The sequence below is a fragment of the Mastomys coucha genome, unplaced genomic scaffold (genome assembly GCF_008632895.1).
Source record: "Mastomys coucha isolate ucsf_1 unplaced genomic scaffold, UCSF_Mcou_1 pScaffold21, whole genome shotgun sequence".
Lineage (NCBI taxonomy): Eukaryota > Metazoa > Chordata > Mammalia > Rodentia > Muridae > Mastomys > Mastomys coucha.
The window spans coordinates 153,076,215-153,096,287 of record NW_022196904.1 but is presented as its reverse complement, the minus strand read 5'-3'; the positions used below and the strand labels follow the sequence as shown (position 1 = coordinate 153,096,287).

Here is a 20,073-nt window from a genome sequence, read left to right as displayed (position 1 = left end):
ATATTGCCTGTGAAAGTCAAAGCTGGTTCATACTCAGCAAGAGAAGAACTGGATCAATAATCCAGCTTGTCTCTAACTTACACTTTTGTTTGGTTGGGTTTTTTTTTTTTTTTGCATTCAAATCAATGTGGAAACACATACTGTTCCTACAATATTTGTGGATAAAAAGAAGTCAGGAACAAAAAGCTGATGTCAGGGAAATGTGAAGAGAACAGACGACAGCTGCTTTACAAAAGCAACTGACATGAGAAGCCCTCCTCTTCAAAGACCTGTGTTGAAGACATACTTCTCCAGCATCATCCTACTTCCCAAGATTCTACTGACTCAACCCAAGTGAAGAATATGTCTACTTAAGTTGGGAAAGTAAACAGACAGAACACTTAGGCAAGGAACAGGAGTAATATGTATGACTCACAGACTTAGTCGACTAATTGCCAGATAAAACCTAACCTGGCCAAGTCATGGAGTCTGTTACTGGAGACTGGTGTGCCCTGCTTGTATATTTTCTGTACAGAATATATGTGTACACATATATGCAAACACAAACTCACACAGAAGTACCTAGTAAGCTTTATGTATGGTCTTAGTGTGTTTCTTAGAGTCATATTTACTACCATAAATAACTCCAGCAATTATAATAGATTTTTGTTTATAAGACATTTTTATTGTTTACAGTGAAATTGCAAGCCACCTTCCAAAAAAAATAGAAAAGGCAATTTAAGAACAAAGGCCATCAGAATCCTAAGACAACAAATCATTACCCCAAATTTGAGGTTTTATAAACATATAATACTCTATAAATGGGAGCAATGAGGAAATATCCAATCTTTTCACATTAAATTTCAATACTTTTATCCCAAGATATGATACTATATAAATAATTTTTTATTTAAAAGGACATTAGAATTTCTCTTTAAAAAAAAAGTCAGAAAGGCCTTGTGGACACTTCAGTGCTTAATAATTCCTCAGTTTTCTCTAGGTTTAGGAGAAAATCCTGCTTACTAAGATAATCTCCCTCCACCCCTCACTCAAGTAAGAAAGGAAGTTCAGTCTCCTGCTTCCGATTGAGAATTTCCACCCCTTCCAGAAAGCAGGAAGCCCATGGCAGAAGGCAGGAGTTCCCCTCTCCCATGAAGTGAGCAGCCAGTGTGATGTGGAAATGAAGGTCCTCACACAGGAAAAGCTGACTCAAAGCCCAGCTGTCATCGCCCCCAGCCTGGAACTTTCCTGGAGTCAGGACCACTGAACACATTCCGGACCAAACTCCAGCTAGGACTCGTGCTGAGGCTGAGCACCTGTATCTGACAGGACTGTGGGAGTCGGAAGCAGGGCTTGACCAGCTTCTCCATCCATCACAGACACCACTTCCTCTCCTTTGCCTCCCACATTGCTTAGAAATGACACATGGAACCTTCCTATCATATCTCAGAGATGCCTTTTATTTGAGTTCTGTCTTTAATATTTTATTTGTTTTTATTTTATGTGTATGAGTGTTCTGCCTGCAGGTCTGACTGTGTGCCGTGAGCATACAGTGCCCACACAGGCCAGAAGAGAGCATCTGATCCTCTGGAACGGGAGTTACAGGCAGTTGTACCTTGCCATGTGGGTGCCGGGAACTGAACCAGGGTCCTCTGGAAAAACACCAGTGCTTTAATCACTGAGCTATCTCTCCAGCCCTTCACTGATTTGTTTGAAAGGAGAATATTGTGTTTAATCACAATCATACAAAAGATTTTATTATAACCCAAGTCATGTTTGTGGCAGCATTAGCCTATCTTCAGTGTCTACATGCACTATGCTGAAAACATTTGATGCGTGTGACATCCCTAGCTAGTGTTTCTCTTCTTATCCTCATTCTTCAGATGAGAAGACTGAGGTTTAGGAAGTGAATCCCAAGCCTGTAATCAAATGGGAAGTAAAAGAACCAGGATGGGATCCCAGGCATTCCGCCAACAACAATCCAAATTAACAAACAACTGGTTTGCTACACTGATGAGCAATCCTGGGTAATTGCAGATACAGTAAAGCTCTTAATTTTGCTCAAATCACATTAATGTGGGTATCAGACTTGCTTGGAAAGGACAGGTGTTGAACAAACACCAATAGGAAGGAGCCAATCCATGGCTCATGGGGGAAAAAGGCCCTGGCAACGAATAGGTTAAATTAAGAAATCCCAGAATCAGACACTGCCTAAATACCCAATGCTAAGCACTAGTCAAATAAATCATAGCAGCCAGGGCTACAAAATGAGTTGTAGGCAAGCCTGGGCTACAGAGTGAGAGTCTATCTAAAGAAAAACAAAATTTGTTAAGGATTACATTACAATAAAAACTTGTACTGAAGAAAATTTAAAGACTCAGGGGCTAGAAAGACAGCGTAGAAGGAAAAAAAAAATCACTCTTCATCAAAGCTGATAGCCTGAGTTTGATCCCTGGGTCTTGCCTGATAGGCGAACTAACTGTACTGCACATACAGGAACACAATGCTAAGTGTGTGTGTGTGTGTGTGTGTGTGAGAGAGAGAGAGACAGAGACAGAGAGACAGAGACAATATAGGACACAACTAAGTAACAAGGTAGGGATTTTTTCCCTCTGCATGTGGCCAAAGGCAGCATTTGCTGGCATGCCTACCATAAGAGTCTAAGCATATCATCATGCTATCAGTGCACACCATGCAGATCAGTTGGGCTGGTCAATGCCAAAAAAGAAACTGTTTCTATTACTTATGTTAATTACTTTCCTGTTGCTGTAATAACCCTAAGGAAGGGTTTTTGCTCCCTCATAGGTTGAGGGTACAGTCTATCATGCGTAGCCTTGGGGAACGCAAGGCAGTAGGAGCTTGGAGCAGCTGGTCACACTGTACCCACAAGGAGAAAGAAGAGAGGGATGAATCCTGGACTCAGTTTACTTTTTCCCTTTTATTCTGGACAGGGAAGGTGCCGCCCACAGTGGGTAGGTCTTCCCACCTCAGTTAACCTTGCAAGATAATCCCTCACCCTCTTGAATGCCCAGGAGACAGGTGACTGTAGAACTCATCAAGCTGACAACCAAGATCGCCCAGCATCCTACTTAATTAGACACTATGACTCAACATCAGGAACACAATCCAAATATCATTGTGTCAACTAAAATAGATCAGTAGCTAGTCTAGATTTCTTGAGTCTACAAGACTTAAGTTTAGTAGGGAAATTAGCTTACAAATTCACAAAGACAAACAGACAGACAGAGTGATACTGTACAGCCATCTGTCACAGTACTTCCACGGATCTCACCGAGTTTAAACGACCTTTGCCTACCTTGACTCCATTCACTGTAGGCCATCACAGAGAACTTCTGACCATCCAGGGTATAGAATTCTCCTTGAGCCAGGGCCTTCCCGCCAGTGCTGTGATTTTCATAGTTTCTCACAGATTCATTGCAGGAAGAACTTCCACCATCAATGACACCAACTAAGGCCCAGGCTTGCCTGTAAGGAAGAAACAGCAAGCACATATTTGCTGTTATTTGTCATGGAAATGACCCAACCCCCCCCCCAGGTGGATATGGTGGGAGGCTGATGTTGAACATCTGTCTTTCATCTTTCACTTTTCCCATGAGGCTGCACTTCTAGGCTTTCCCTAAAGTAGCTGAGGGCACAGAAGCAAATGCACCTGATTTTCAGAAACTTGTTTTTCCCGCTCTCTCACAGGTGAAACAGCGATGATTAGGGCTTCCATTAATCGTGGTGTTCCTGGACACACACACGAGCATATGCCAATTAGCTATAAATCCTTGAGTCCCCTACAATGACTGTCATGTGCTCTCTTGTAGAGTCTGGTGGTTATTGTTGTTGTTGAGACAGGATCTTGAGTAACCCAGCCCTGACCCTCTTGCCTTTGCAGCCACGCTGCTGCGACTGTCATCACACCTAGTTCTCCATTTGTTTGGTTGTTTTCATTATGTTACTAGGGACAGAACTCATGGCCTGAAAACTAGAAAAGCTCATTGTGTACCTGAATGTGCAGGTAGATAACTCAACACTGAGTTGAGCGGTGGCTCTCAAACCTTAGCATCTGAAGGACTGGAGGGAAGAACTGTTAAGCCAGACCTCTTCCCTGCTCCCCTGCCACCACAGCTCGAGAGTCAGAGGATCAAAGCATCTGCATGTCTAGCACATTCTCCAATGATGCTAAGTGATGCTACTAACGACACTATGAGATTTGGAAAATCATAAAGACCGGAGTACAGATTCCCAGCATAAAAGGCACAGTCCAGTGGCACACATCTGTGAGGACCAGACAATGGGCAGATCACTATAGCTTACTGGCTAGCTAGCCTAGGTATATCTATGAGCTCCAGGTTCAGTGGAAGATGCTATCCCAAGAAAATGAGGTGGAGAACAATTGAGGGAGACACTAAAGGTTGTCCAAGGGCACACACACACACACACACACACACACACACACACTTCTTTAATTTAGAGATCACAGTTAACAGTAGTAATTATCACTCTTGTGACTGGGGTCCTAACCTTTGAAAGCCTGACCCCAAGACACCCTAGACATTAGCATTTTTAATGTCTGTGTATTTGGCAAGGTTGAAAATCACTGAGATACAAGTTTCTAAACATCCTTAAAGCCACAGAATTACAATCCAACAGAGTTTCAATTTTACAAACAATTACCTGCAGAAAGCAATGTGTTTAGAAGTGTCATCGGACTTCCACAATAACAAATACCAGTGGGCTCGCCCAAGCTTGTGTCCAAAGTTAGTCAAAGAAAAAAATATAGCAACAAAAGCCAGGAAATTTGCCTTAAACCTCCTGGTTCAAAACATGAAAAGAAAAAATGTGAACTTCCTACTCTAGGGGGTGGAAAAATACTAAACGTAATCTCTGCCAGACAGATGGCTTGATACTCAGAGATAAAAGTTCACTGAAGCAAGCCCACATACAGCCTTCCAAGTCTCGCAGCTGCCCCTGCAAGGATTAGAGGCTGAGAACCAGTCAGGGCTGTTTATAACCCTTGATGCAGCAGAAAGGATCAAAGACTGTCTCAACTATTATCTCCCAGTAGAGAGAAGAGGAAGGCTGTCAGAGGCCCCCTTTACTGACCAGAGCTGCCTCAGCAACTGTGAAACAATGTTCTGTTCTATTAACACTATGTCAAGAACACTCCTACTTCCGGCCTCCACTTGCAAGAAATTTCAATGCACTTGAACAGTCCTCAAAGGGGTGACTGTTAATGAGCACTGGAGATAATGTGAGAGGCGATGAACACCCCTCTTATGTCTCCATTAAATGGGTGGTGATATTTTAAAGAGAATTTAGAAAGAAACAAAGGAGATGCTCGCAATGTGCCCACAATGTGCCCACAAAGGCCCACGTATTGAAAGCTTGCTCTCCAGCCTACGATGCTACTGAACAGTACTAGAAACTTTAAGAGGTGGTAGGGTGACATGGGTTGGGGCAGCCAGTTCAGGGCTAAGGAGAAGTTAATAGCACTGGCTGCTCTTCCAGAGGACCAGCTTTTAGTACCCTGCACCTAAGTGAGGTGGCTCAGAACCTAGCTCCACAGGATCTGACACCCTCTTCTGGCCTCTATGGTATCCTGTGTCTATCTTTGCTATGATACAGCACAGTCCTCAAGTTCCTGCAGGCCTCTTGTCTCTGGGATGCCTGCCTCTTGTTTCCCTATGTCAGCTTTTGGCCGTTGCTTTCCCTTCTTGTATTCTGACGTAAAAATAAATAGCAATCCAAGATCATAATAGACCCCTTTTCTTCGCTAACATTATCTTCAGGAATATCTATACACAATATTGTGCCCCAAAGGAAAATCTAAGTGCGTCATTTCAGTGTGCAGTAAAGTCCTGTTCTGTCACTACTGACATTTTCCAATGATCCTAAGAATATTCAGCAGAATCACAATGTTGAGTTTCTATTTTCTTCTTCCTTTCTTTTGTTTTATTTTTGTTTGTTTGTTTTAATTAAATGGTGAGCCAGTAACTTCTCTCAGCCTGCAGACAGCATTAGGAAATCAAAGTTGATTAGCAGAGAAACTAGAAGCAGAAGTGACTTCTGTAAGAACAATTAGCTTAGCTCTACAACTTTTGGCTGCCTCTCCTACGCCAGAATTCAACAGACCTGAGCCAATAAAGCAAGTGGAATCAAGCTAGCATGTAAAGGATTCCAATCAAATTAGCATGCTAGAGATTCCAAAAGGAAAAAAGAAACCCATGCAAGCCTACCCCTCGGGGCTTTTATGACAGGCTTTCCATGGAACACTGCCCTAACCTTTCAGCTCCTCAGTGTCTCCATTAGCCTAGCCTAGTATGAGTTATTTCATTAGGCTCAGAAGACAATAGTGAGAGGAAGGCTCTTCAGAGGCAAATTATCTTCGCTCTGTCCATTCTTTTGCAGAACCACATCTCTGTGCTTTCTCCTGGCCTTAGAGACAATTCACAAAGGGCTTCATCAACCCAGCCAAGATGTTCTGTGTACATCTAGTAGTTAAATCCACGGTTCAGACAAGAAGCAATCTGATGCACCAATGTAAAAGACTGTTAGTGGGGTGGCCATGCAGCCGGCTAAAATAGCATCAGCTGCCTGAGGTTCTTGGCTCGCCTTCTCTGCATTCACAGGATATAGGCTCTAACACAGAGCTGGGAGAAGAAGAACAAGGTCTACCTACCTGTAGCCCAGACCTTGGATCAGCTTACTTCCCAACCGGTCCTGGATCATCTGGATTGTTCCCTGTAACAGGCTCTTGACTGCTGAATCTCCAACAGCAATAGCAACAATCCGACCAGGATCCTGAGCTCTCAAAAACTCCTGAAGTCTCCTGCTCTCATTGTGATACTCGTGGGTATCAAACTTCTCGTATTCTAAAACTCTGGCTGTGTCTTGGTCAATGACCCTCACATTAAGGCCCCGGGAAAAGTCCTTTTCGAAGGCATATGACCCAAAGGGCAAGCCTGAGGAATGCAGAGTCCTGGCCAGCATTGTCCATGATGTCCTCCATGCCCCGTGTAACTCCAGTGTCCCGCCAGCCTCCACGCCAATAAACTTCTTGCCAAATGTTGGCATACTTTCATGTTCATCTGACTTGCCATACAAGGTAATTGTCGCTTTGGATCTATAGCGGCATTTTTCTGCTCCAATATGAAGCGCCCCACCATCCTGGATCAGGATGTATCGAGTCCTCAAAGTTATATTCTTGGATCCGTCTTTATCATCCCCAAACACAAGCAGTCCTGCAAAGAACAACACTACTTAAACCTTTGGAACTGTGTTCTAGTTAGCAGACGTGGGTCCCTGGGAATAGCCCGTAAGGGTGACAGGCCCCCTGGTTCCAATCCCAGCTGCTACCTGGCTGCCACTATGATGTGCCCAGCTGCAAGCTCCTCAGAGGAAGACACACCAGTGTCCATGCTTCCTCTGCCACTGCGGACTGTTCTCTCTGGAACTCTGGTCAAAATAAACTGTTCCCTTAAGCCACTCTGTAAAACACTTAATCCCAGCAATGAGAAAAGAATCGGGCATCCCTTTCTTTGCCTCATGCCTTTCTTGAGCATACAGGTATTCTATATGGGGAACAGCAATGTCCCCCACATTCCAGAGCATCCGTGTGGCACCCACAGACAGGGGCTATTACCTACCTCCATCCTGAATGACTATAGAATTCACTGTCGCATCTGAGGTCAGGCGGAACATATCCCCCTCCTTGATAACAATGTGTTTCGAAGAATCTTGTCCTGGATCCCAGTTCCTGAGACGAGGGTTTTGATCTGGACAATTCTCTACAAAACAGCACAACCTGGATATAGAATACAAGCCAACAAAGTGCAAGAAAACCAGGAGACTGGCCAAGTCCAAGAATCACTGTCACTGAACACAGATCTGCATGGAAGACGGGGACACAGGGATTTCCTGCCCCTGGAATGGTACCCCTTCACAAACATGAGAGGTATCAATTTTTTACTTCAATAGATCTTTAAAATAAATATACTGAATATATTATAATATTTATGTTAACTATCATGTTAAACATTAAGTATTATATTAAATATTAAAAATATTTTTAAATATTTTAAAATTAAAAATAAATACTAGCAAAAAAATTAAATCATCAGCACCTGGTTCAGGTCAAACTTCACAAGATAAAAATGAAATTGCCCTGACTATCCACTTTGGGAATAAAAACAGTAATTATCAATTTCTCTTGGAACCACACTATAAAGAAGTTTTTAAAAGGAAAATAATAGGCTGACAATGTAGCTCACTAGTATAGTACCAGCTTATCATGCCTGAGGTCCTGGATTTGATTACCATATTCATTCCCCCCCTCTGTCTGTCTGTCTGTCTGTCTGTCTGTCTCTCTCTCTCTCTCTCTCTCTCTCTCTCTCTCTCTCTCTCTCTCTCTCTCTCAACACTTTGACTAATAGAAACAGAAATTGTAGAAGTTTCTAACATTATATATCCACAAGTTCCGTCCCAAACACAATGAAGCAGAAAGAAGGCAGGAGCAGCGCCTCTTTCGCCACTGGCACACTTTCCCAACTGCAGAAACAACTGCAGAATGCAAGAGGCCAAAGGCAGGACTTCTCGTTTTTAGAGATGAGGAAATTAAGAGTAGAGAAGCCACCACAAACATTGCTTAGCAAGCTGAGTGTCATGGAAGTGCCTCCTGAAGAACTGAAGTCTGTTATTTGCAATCTCCCTTTAACAGAATTGTAACTTGTCTCTTGAATAGTAGATAATAAAATGACAGCTGTTTGTGTATGTATTTGAAATATTTATAGGGGAAAGAAAAATCACAGCTTCACTTTTGATCTACTAATAACTCAAATTTGTCAAAGGTCATTTGTACACTCTGTAAAAGATGCTATGAATTTTCGTAAAATAGACAGGATGGAGGGTAGGGGATGGGGGGATGGATGGGACATATTCCTTCAAGTCTATAAAGTAGCCTGGAGGGAAAAAAAAAGCCATCGCATATGAATAATTAAATGATAAATTATGTGGTCCTTAATTTAGGTGCAAGTATCTTCAGACAAAGGAAGAGAAAGCTGGAGTTACTGAGGATGCTTCACAGAATCAGAGGCCAAAGGACGGACAGTATTTAAATCAGAGGAGCATGAAGAGAAGAGAAGAATACAAGAAATGTTGGGGCTGGAGACAGAACAGTGTCACTAAGAGCTCTTACAAAGGACCTGAATGTGGTTCCCACCACCTCATCTAGCTCTCAAGTACCTGTAACCACAGTTCCAAGGGATCCAATATCCTCTACTAGTCTCTGTCATCAATCCACACAGGTGGCATGCACTCACACTGATACACAAACACATACATACACATTCATGAAAACAATAAAAATACGTATTTTAGAAAGAATAGAAGAAATATATGAATGTCCCCCATCCTGCTCCAAGTGTTACTCACGTCACCTATGTTTAAATTGGGCATCTGTATTTAAATTACGGAATGAGTGGCATATGCTTAGGACAACGAGAAGATACACTGTGTTTTGGTTGAAGGCTCCTGTGTGACAGTAGAGTACTGGTAAAGGAGAAGAGCATTCAAAATTTGCATTTTGAACCTGTACACCCAGTGTCATCACCTTCCTCCTTCTAAGCACCTAAGTAGCTTATGTTACCACTGTGAAGTGGGAGCAACTAGAACCAAGCCAGTGTCACTAAGGCCTTGGCATCTGTTTGACGGGATTGTTCTTCTCACACCAGATTCAGAATGAGTATGTAACTCTTCACATTATTTAGTGATCATTATCATTATACTGAAGGCGGTACCCTTGGGCCCAGCAGTGTGCCTCACTGGCAAAATCTTGCTTAGTATAAAGCTCAGGGTTCAATCCCTAGTACTACCAAAAATAAAATGACTTTTCTTCCAGCTTCCAATGCTTTCATAAACATAACAGGTGGAATTCTCCATAGCGTTAAATAAGAAGCAAATGTGTGTACCATCGTGTCATAAGCTATTAAGAAGGAATTCCAGTCTGTGGAGACATGAAGTCTACTGTAATAGTTATGTGTATTCTCTTAATTGTTTGAAATCAATTCCTAGAGAGCATACTTCATTAGAACCATCACCCCCAAACACACACATACACACACACTCACACATACACACACACACACATACACACATGCATATATATACATATATACACATATGTATATATATCATGGTTCCTTCCAGTAAAATATACTTAAATGAGAAAATATATAATGTGCAGAAAATGTATGATGTTGATTAAAAAAAAAAAAAAAAAACTACTCTGCCAGCCCCATCTTCCAGGCTAGCCCAACTGTAGAGTAAGCACATTTGTAATAGCAAAAACCATAGTGAGACTGACCATAAAACATTTCAGCACACGAGACGCTTCCATAGATCATTTGTCTGTCCAAATGTGAAACTGAAGAACACCAACTGAAGGCACCATATCTGCAGCCCTGTGATTCAGATGGACTGAGAAAATTCCAAGGAAAGCCACAGACTTCAGTTCTGATTTCCCACTAGTCTGGCTTCCCTCTCCTGAAGATTATTTGGAAAATGTGAATCAGAACTTGGTTATTATGTTTGGAACTAGGAATAGAAATTCAGCTCACCATGTAAGGGAAATCAAATAAATTCATGGTGTAGCCAACTGGCTCAGTCAACAAAGATGTAGACAGGCTCATCTCTCTTACTCCTGTGTATTCTCTTAGAAATGTTAGTAACTACTTCCTCTGGGACCTTATAATTTATAAAACCTTTAAAGTACCCTGAAAACCAAAATAAAATAATGCTTGAAAGTTTTATAAAGGGCAAGGGGCCTCAACGGCTACACTATTATATGCAGTTAAGGAGATGTCTACTTAGAAATCTGTCATAGACTTTGTTCAAAAAAAGACAGAAGACAAAGAGGTTCTCAGCTCGTGTTGTGATAATGGATAGTCCTCTACATCTACTGCCCCAGGGACTCTGAGTTATTTAGAATGTTCCACAGGCACTTCTATAAAGCTACTGTTGGCTGAAAACATATTGAAGCTGACAGGTAACAAGTTTCTCCAACACATACACACACACACACACACACACACACACACACACAGAGAGAGAGAGAGAGAGACATATTCACTCTCTCTCTCCCTCCCTCATTCTGTCATTACTCCCTCTCTCCCTCCATGAGTATACACATGCGTGCGTGCGTGTGTGCGTGTGTGTGTGTGTGTGTGTGTGTGTGTGTGTGTGTGTGTGTGTGTGTGTGTTTTTCTGAAGAGTGGGAAGTGAGTAACCCATGCATGTGGAGACAAGAGAGCCACCCAGAGAGTCAGTCAGTCCTCAGTCAGGCTAGGCTCGCTCTGCTCAGACTCAGGAGTCCTCCCGGTCGCACCTTCCCAGCACTGGGATTACTAGCACATGCCACTGCACCCAGTTTTGGTTTTGTCTTCTTTTTAAAGATCCTTTTTTAAATTTTTACTCGGATCTGTTTGTGAATGCATGGCAGCTGTGTCCAAGGGAGGCAGAAGAGGGTGTTAGAGATCCTAGAGTTCCGGGTGGCTGTGATGAACCCCACAAAGGTTGTGGGAACTAAATTTGGCTCCTCACCAACTGAGTTATCTCCTCAGCAGTGATCATTATGTTTCTGGCCTGGTTTCTTGATAAGCAAATATCACTTAAGAGATCAAAGTTCCCTACGTGATCTTCAGCCATGAACAGAATGGGTAGACTGGACAAATGTATCAACTCATACACCTGGAAAGCAAGTTTAAGGATGCATTCCATAACTCAATAGTATTAACAACTTTTTGTACTGTTTATCACACCTGTTTCAAAGCACTAAACATGATCTTCTTTTATCCGTTTTATCACTATATGGATAACCAAGGAAACTTTTTGTGATCCAAAACTCACAGCTCCCACGAAGTACAATCCCACACTCCCATGGGAATTTGTAAAGAACATTTAAAGAGACGCTCCAAGAACAACTTGAGCCCTGAGACACAGTGGTGGGGAAAAAACAGTAAAAAAGACAAGCCTTCTCGTTTACAATTTCCCACAGATTCCTCAAACAACTGCTCTCACTCTAAGAAGTCACACGACACCCTACGTGTGCATTAGGTAGGGACAGCTAGCCTCGGCAGCAAAAGGCCTTTCTCCTTAAAGTGCGCTACGGCCTCCTCCCCTTAGCTCTGCTTCTGAACTATGCTCTATATGCACACACACATACGTCATTCACATTCACATGCAGGAGCACATACCATCTGGAGCATATTTTGAGGATATTCCCAAAATGACTGCAAGCGCCACAAAAAACGAGAAGCTGGTTATAGCAAAGCAGATGAAGGTGTTCTTGTGTCTCTTCTGCTTTCGGTTCTCCCTCGGAGTTCGCTGCTCCTCCGGGGAGAAAGCAAAGGTTGCTGGGGCTTCTTGGCTCCTGGAGGTCAGTTTGGCTGAAGCGTGGTTCTTTGGAGGAGGAGCGGGACGTAAGGGAACCACCTTCCCGGGAACGTAACCCGGTGACCGGTGGCTGTTTCCGTTCTGAGGTTGCAGGAAAGCAGGGGAGTGCCCCCTGGAACCAGCAGCATACATGATACCCTGTCACTGTGAAAAGCAAAAGAAGGTTTGGAATGTGTACACTGTAGCTGCATTCAAACTTTGTTTTGAGACAGGCCCTATAGACCAAGCTGGGTTAGAACTTACTATATAACCCAGGCTAGCCTCAAAGGCATGACAATGCTCCTGCCTCAGCCTCTCAAATACTGGGATTAGAGCCAAGATCCCAGCTTATTGAAAAACGTTTTCAGTGCTGGGGATCAAGTACCTTGTATATTTGAGGCAAGCACTCTTTACCATTAAGCCACGCTTGAGCTGTCAAACATGTACTGTAAGAAGACATGCATAAATTGTCTTATTTTTTAATCCAGTGACATTAAATATATTCATAATGTTGTATGATCATCAGCACCATCCTTTTTCAGGAATTCTTCAATGCCCTGAGCAGTAGCTCCACACCATTAGCAAACGTCTCCATTCTCACCTCAGCCTGACACTGACTGAAAACACCAAGTCAGTTATATCCCAATTTAGTAACTGGGTACTAAATCTTCAGTGCTAGGTTGTCCTCTAAGGACCACACGTCTCCACTGTAGAGCACTTAATCGAATCCTGGGCACAGTCGCCCAGGGCCACACCCTAGAACAATTCAGTTAGGGCGGTGGGGCTGGGTTCCCAAGGGAATCTAATGAACACCTGGAGCCACCTGCTCCCGCCAACTGTTCGGAATTTTCAGAATAGATAATAAACACTAAAAAAGCCTGTTAGAAATGGAGATTCCTGGACACTTTCTTATGTGGTTCAGGCCCAACTACTTCAGGACTCCAGATTTACATGTTTTTAAAACATGCTTTGAAAGGAAGGGGCCAATGATGTAATTACATCATAATCTCAAGAATAAAACAAAAATACGTGTCTATAAAACACACTCTGGTGAAACTGGAAGCCAGTGATCACACTTTGAGCCTCATAACCCTCTTCAAACTGAAATTACAAGTCTGTGTATCCCATGAGAACCCAGCAGATGCCCTAGGAAGTTCCAACAAATAGGCATTCAAGTCTGGATGCTCAGTTCCCTGACTGGGGCTATCTCGTGGTTTGGTTAAGCAGTTTACCTGTTCCTTCCCATAACCTCCCCTTACGTTACAGACTCCGAATGCACTCAGTATGAACGTTTAGCCTGGTATGGTGGTGTATGCCTATAATCCAGCATTTGAAAGATGGAGGCAGGTGGATCAGGACTCCAGTGCTAACCACAGCCATACAGCAAGTTCAAAGCCAACATGAACTACAGTAGGCTGTGTCTTCCCACCCATCTCCAAAACCAGCCAAGCATGAAGGTAGAAAAGACTCTAAAGAGTTTTTCTTTTCTTTAAATCCTAAAATAGTCAAAGTTCCAATGATTCTTTTAAACTAAAATTTGGGCTCTTAACAGGCCAAATTTTTCAAAGGCATAATCACAACCTAACAGGCCTCAGACAGTATGTTAATCTCTGGAATTTTCCATGAATAAGTCCACTGGACTAATGATACGTGATTCTTTTTAGCTAAGAAAAAATGATACACACAAAGGTCCTCCTCCTCTTTATGTCCATCATAGTCAGCACTAGGAAGAACAAGTTTTGAATGAAACTGTTGATTTAGTAGGGAGAGGATAGAGAAAGAATAAAGAAGGGGAGGAGGGAGGGAGGGACGAGCCAGCTAGCTCTATCATAATGCCTTACTACAATGACTGTTTATAACTATGATGCACTCAACAGCTTCAGAAAACATGACGTCCATTCTATCTCGTCCTTAACAGCCAGAGCGTCCCATGCCACCTGACTTTATCTAACACCCTCACAGTAAATTTGGTCTGCTACCAAATAAAAAACAAGAATCCAGTAGTACAGTGAGCCTCCAAATCGCTCTAAACAATCAGCAAACCCATTAAACATAAACTGGTTCACAAATAAGTACTTCCAGGACCCAAATGACATGGAGATGAATGGGGACCAAAGAGACAGTCTAAGGAATTGATCATGAGTTTACGTGAGGCAAAGACCATTGTCTTGAGTTGGTTTGTCTGTCAAAATGACTAGATCCATGAGGCCTAATATATGAATAAAAGCCACCATGTAGATGAAGCTCGAGGTCATTGTTTAAATGAAGTTTACACTTCAGACAAAGAAAAACACCACCATCCAAGGTGCTATTGAGGAAAACTGCTCTGTGTGCCAAGGAGCAGGCCCAAACAATGGGCACAGCCGAGAGGGTGACAAAGAAAAGCTGTCCATTAACAAAGAAAGGGAAAGAAGGGATGTTCCTGGGGCCAGGCTCACTGGGAGGGGACACAACTGTCATGATCTGCAGTGGAAGGGGGGCTGCCCCTTGAGCTGCAATCTGTCTGTTTCATTGTCTCAGGGTGAGAAGGGCTGGTGTTATTCATCAGACTGAAGGGCCTTTTCGGGAGATAATGTGTCACACCAGATGTAGCCACACACAGAAAAATGAAAAGCAGAGAGGCTCCAGGGAATCACCAATCCACTGAAAATAACAATAACATGTCCTCAATGTCACAAAATGGCAACTTAACATGAAAATTTAGAAGGCATCTGCCAAAAATGAGTCCTTCTGAACCCATTAGACTACTGGCTGAAAACTACAGATTCTACAAGCCACTGCTCTTGTCCTTGAAAATAAAATAGTACTTCCACGATATTTTAGGATAAACAATACAAAAAAATAACTTATTTTCAATGCATGAAAATTGTTAAAACTGTAAACCAGACACATGCCCCCTTCGGGTTTCCTTTAACATTTAACATTAGTGGATTTACTTTAGAGGTGGCACTATGAATACATTACTTTAAAAAATATCGATTGCCACTTAGAGATTTAAATTATTCATGAAAAAAAAGATGTCACAAATTCAGAAAGCAGCAGCGCTCACACCATTAGAGAGGGTCATTAGAGGGCTGCGGCAGAAACCATGAGGGTCAGACAAAAGCGTGCAGCATCAAGAAATCTAGCTTCCAAATTCAGCTGAAATCCTTTGTTCGGAAGAAAAGGTAACATTCACCCAGGAAATACCGCCACCATTTTATTCAGCCTCCAAGCTCTCAACAATAGCTGCTTAAAGCCTGAAAATCTAGCAGCGGAAGGCACTGGTGTTCCCTCCAGTGTTCCAGCTTCAGTGTGAGCATCATCAGGCACCATCTGGATTTCACTGGGGGCTCATGTTTCAGTTTAATGGTGTGAGCCGACATCACCAGTCACTATTTAAAGGTCACTCTTGTAGTGAAAATCAGATTACAAAGAATGAGCTCATCCACATTTTATATATATTTTAAAGACTAATATGGCATGGCACTGTCCCTGAAATAAACAAGCCATCCACAATGGGAATACCCAAGTCATCCATGTAGAGATCGGAAAAACATTCTACGATTTTTAAAGCTTAATTTTTAATGTTTGATTCTATTTCAGAAATCCTTGAAACAATTACCTTTTTTTTTTAATTACTTATTTTTATTGTATGTGCGCTGGTATTTTGCCTGCGTGTATGACTATGGGAAGATATCACATCTTGGAGTTACAGGTAGTTGTGAGCTGCCATGTGGGTGCTGGGAATTGAACCCAGGTCCCCTGGAAGAATAGTCGATGCTCTTAAAACACTGAGCCATCTCTCCAGCCCCCTGAAACAATTATCTTACGAGTATATACCTGGTGACATAAAAATATCAGCTCAACAGACTTGGTTATAAACCAAACAAGCAAATAATTAGAAATACTTACATGAGCAATATAAGTAAATATTTAAGGCAGATAACTAAGGCAATTCCTAAGACTGACTTACAAATGCTGATAAATAGTAGGAAAAATAAGCATTCAAAGAAGTATGCAATATGTAATTTTCTTTTCAATTTTCAATCCCTCCTCACCCCCCCCAAACAACAACCCTAAAACCTCACTGTAATTTAAATAAAATACTTTTCTTGGGAAACAGGCATACGCACGCCCCAAATAATAGCAAGGCTGGGGGAGCACATATAGCTGATAAAGAGCCACAAATTAGCTTGGGTGTAAGTACAGCCAATTATCACAGAAAGCAATTATTTCTAATGATGATAATGTTAAAGGGAGTTGTGAGTTTTAACCTTTAAGAAGGAGTGGGGCTTAGAAAAGGACTATTGTCTAAGAGGCTAGCTCAACAGTATCTAAGTTCCCATTGTGTTGGCTCTTCCTATACTGTTTAAAGCCTTGTTTTGACCCTTATGCTTGATTGACTTTTTTTAATTATCCATCTGTCTCCCCTTGGTGTTTACACAGGACCTTATAGACAGGAGGTGCTCAATAAGTGGTTGCTGTAGTCAGAGTCCAAATTCCTGCAAAGGAATTTATCATAAATCCTGGGAGAGGTGGTGTGTGTGTGTGTGTGTGTGTGTGTGTGTGTGTGTGTGTGTTCCAAGTATAATAGGGCATGTATTTACTCTGTATTTATACACATGCACACACATAATGGAAGGAAAACAAAGTGGGTGAAACTCTGTCTAATTTTGTGTCAATTATAGTCCCAAAGAATCTGTTAAACTACAGATTTCTGGTTTTCTTTCCTCACCCCTCTCTCTCTCTCTCTCTCTCTCTCTCTCTCTCTCTCTCTCTCTCTCTCTCTCTCTCTCTCTCTTTCTCTCGCCAGGCTGCTCTTCTCCACACCCTTTCTCCCCACCCAACCCCACAGGAATTTTTTTCATTTATGCCTTCAATGGTTTTTAAATTTATTTTTATTTGATGTTCATTGGTGTTTTGCCTGTATGTACATCTGTGTGAGGACAGATTTCCTGGAACTAGAGTGAGTTATAGACAGATGTGGGCATTGGGAATTGAACTCTCATCCTATTATAAAATACAGTTCTAGCCTGCATTCTGCTGACTGATAGGCTGAGTCACATCTGCAAGCAGGAATCCTACAGAGAAGGTAGCAAACTGCCTGGCTAACCTTACCCTTTCACAGAATAATGGGAAACTTTCCCTCTATATTGCTGGCATAAAATGATGTGCCGGATGAGAGGGAGAGTCCCCTGTATATGGAGACACCAGATGCACACCACAGGTGTTTATTACTTACAGAGTGATGGAGGACACTCAGTCCCCTTCTGAAGGTAATGAGTCAGACCCACCACCCTCGCAGAGGCTCCCACTGTGCTTCATCAGACACACACAGCTCCCGATCATACAGAACACTCAGTAAGAGTGCTTTGTTTATATACTTTCATATGAGGATCTATTTTTAAATGACAAATTCAGGCTAGTAGAAACAGTCAATATATCAGCATAATCTAATCAAAGACTTCTTAGCAAGGTGGTAATTTTTGAAGGAACAACAAACAATCTTTGCTTCTAAGAATTTCTGTCCAACTAGTTAAAATTTGGCTAAGCTAACTTTCTCTTCTGTTATGACCTTAGAAAATCTTTACAATGTGATCATTAGTATATCTAAAAAGTAAAAACATGCAATAAAAAGTAAAATATTCCAGATAAAAAGGGAGGATACACAAACTATAAAAACGCAGAATACAAAAAATAATATATCTGAACTCCTGACCCAATCAAACTATTAGCTCCTAGCTGCTTTAAATTTTCTATTAAGAGTTTATTTAGAGAGAGACCCAACCAAGAATAACAAAGTGACTTTCAGGCTGGTAGTTTGGTTAGGCTCAAAGAGATAATGTTAAGTGTCTCATAGTTGTTCCTTACATAGAGATTGTGTCTGCTACTAAAGAATGTGCAGGGCCTTGAACACACAAAACAGCTCGATGAGAAATAACCTTAGCCGGACAGTGGTGGCACACGCCTTTAGTCCCAGCACTTGGGAGGCAGAGACAGGCGGATTTCTGAGTTCGAGGCTAGCCTGGTCTACAGAGTGAGTTCCAGGACAGCCAGGGTTACACAGAGAAACCCTGTCTCGAAAAACAGGGGGAAAAAAGGGGTGGGGAGAGAATAACCTTAACACCTAGGGACTTTTGTAGGCCCTTTAAGATTTCAAACTTTCAAGGATATATTTAAATGTGATCAGTGTCAAGTAAATTGTGTACTTAAACACATATAGATTTCTGTGAGGCAAAGAAAGGTTGGGAAATTGTGTGTGTGTGTGTGTGTGTGTGTGTGTGTGTGTGTGTGTGCCTGTGCTTGTGTGTTTTAGGGAAAAATTTGTATCCCCAAAGCATACAATATGTGTTTTCCTAAAATAACCTCTGTGCAGAATTCAGCATGAATCCCATGTCTGTACATACAATGGCTACGGGAGCAAACAGTAGGTTGAGAAAGCACCAGGCCCTTTCATTCAGAACTGAGATTTGAATAAGCATGCCCTCAGGGAAATGAAAGCCCTAAAGCCTGTGCACCCTGTCACTACAAGGCACACCCTCCATCAGGACACCAAGCCTATGTTTCCTTTCAGTCTCATCTTCAGGGGCTGTCACATTCCCTGCACCTGTCTGGCTTTGAAATCTTGGCTGACTTTACTGCAACTACTTTACTTATGTTAAATCCGTTTTGCTTTCATGAAGCAGCACGTACCAGGTACAAGAACAGATAAGCCCTAAATACAAACCTCCCCCAACATAGGAAAGGATAGGGATTAAGAAATGAATTATTAGCCAGGCAGTGGGGTCACATACCTTTAACTCCCAGCACTTGGGAAGCAGAGGCAGGTGGACCTCTGAGTTCTTGGCCAGCCCCGGTCTACAGAGTGAGTTTCAGACAGCCAAGGCTATACAGAGAAACCCTGTCTCTCAAAAAACAAAATCAGGATATTTACAAATGTCTAAGACCAAAAGCCAGTCAAGTGACTATTTCTATTATTCTTAGGTAAGTGGCTTTTAAGCATTTGAATTAATTTTTATGTTCCTGTCCTTGACATTGTATGGGGTGTATGTCTGGCAATATATAGTCTGAAGAGTGCTGCTGTTTTAACTCTGCTAACCAAGTCCACAGGAAGCAGTGGGTGGAACTCTAAGTCCTCAACAGCTGAAAGAAACCAAAGGTATCCATCACACCAGAGTTAGGAGAAACACTGCCTATCTATAGCCTGAGGGGCAGAGGCAGCAGCCAACAGCTAACACCACTCAGGCCAGGCCCAAGCAGAAATAAAAGCAAAAGGAAGCAGAGCACACAGGCTGGGGGGGTGGGGAGTGGGGGAGTGGGGGGAAAGTACTGTGGAACTGTCACTTATGATTGGCATTCCTCTACAATGAGCTCCTGCAATAGGACCAAGAGACCAGACCAAACCAAATTGGATTCAGTCACGTGTACTCAATGCCACCTAATCAAACTGTAATTAAAACAAAGAAAGAGATCTCAAAACAAAAAATTCCCCCTAAATATAGGGGATGGCAGTCTACCTGGACCCTTATAGTAAGGAAGAGCTTTCTGCCACTGCCACACATAGAAAACAGTCACCTGCCTCAGGCAGGGGCTAACCAGTCAGCTTTTCACTCTTTCTCTGAGATGAATGCTTTTCCAAATTATCACAGCCAATGAACCAGATTCTTACCCACACCT

The 20,073-nt window shown here is 42.3% G+C and overlaps 1 protein-coding gene across 5 annotated transcripts in view; it reads right to left on the bottom strand.

Moving 5' to 3' along the window:
• Positions 1-20,073, bottom strand: part of Cemip2 (cell migration inducing hyaluronidase 2) — an 80,028-nt gene that overhangs the window by 50,950 nt on the left and 9,005 nt on the right. For all 5 annotated transcript variants that reach the window (XM_031389925.1, XM_031389920.1, XM_031389922.1 and 2 more), the window contains 4 exons: positions 12,237-12,579; positions 7,635-7,775; positions 6,668-7,229; positions 3,296-3,465 (listed from right to left, as the gene is read on the bottom strand). In XM_031389925.1, coding sequence (XP_031245785.1) covers positions 3,296-3,465; positions 6,668-7,229; positions 7,635-7,775; positions 12,237-12,567 — 1,204 coding nt within the window. In that variant the 5' untranslated portion in view covers positions 12,568-12,579. The remainder of the gene's footprint in view (positions 1-3,295; positions 3,466-6,667; positions 7,230-7,634; positions 7,776-12,236; positions 12,580-20,073) is intronic.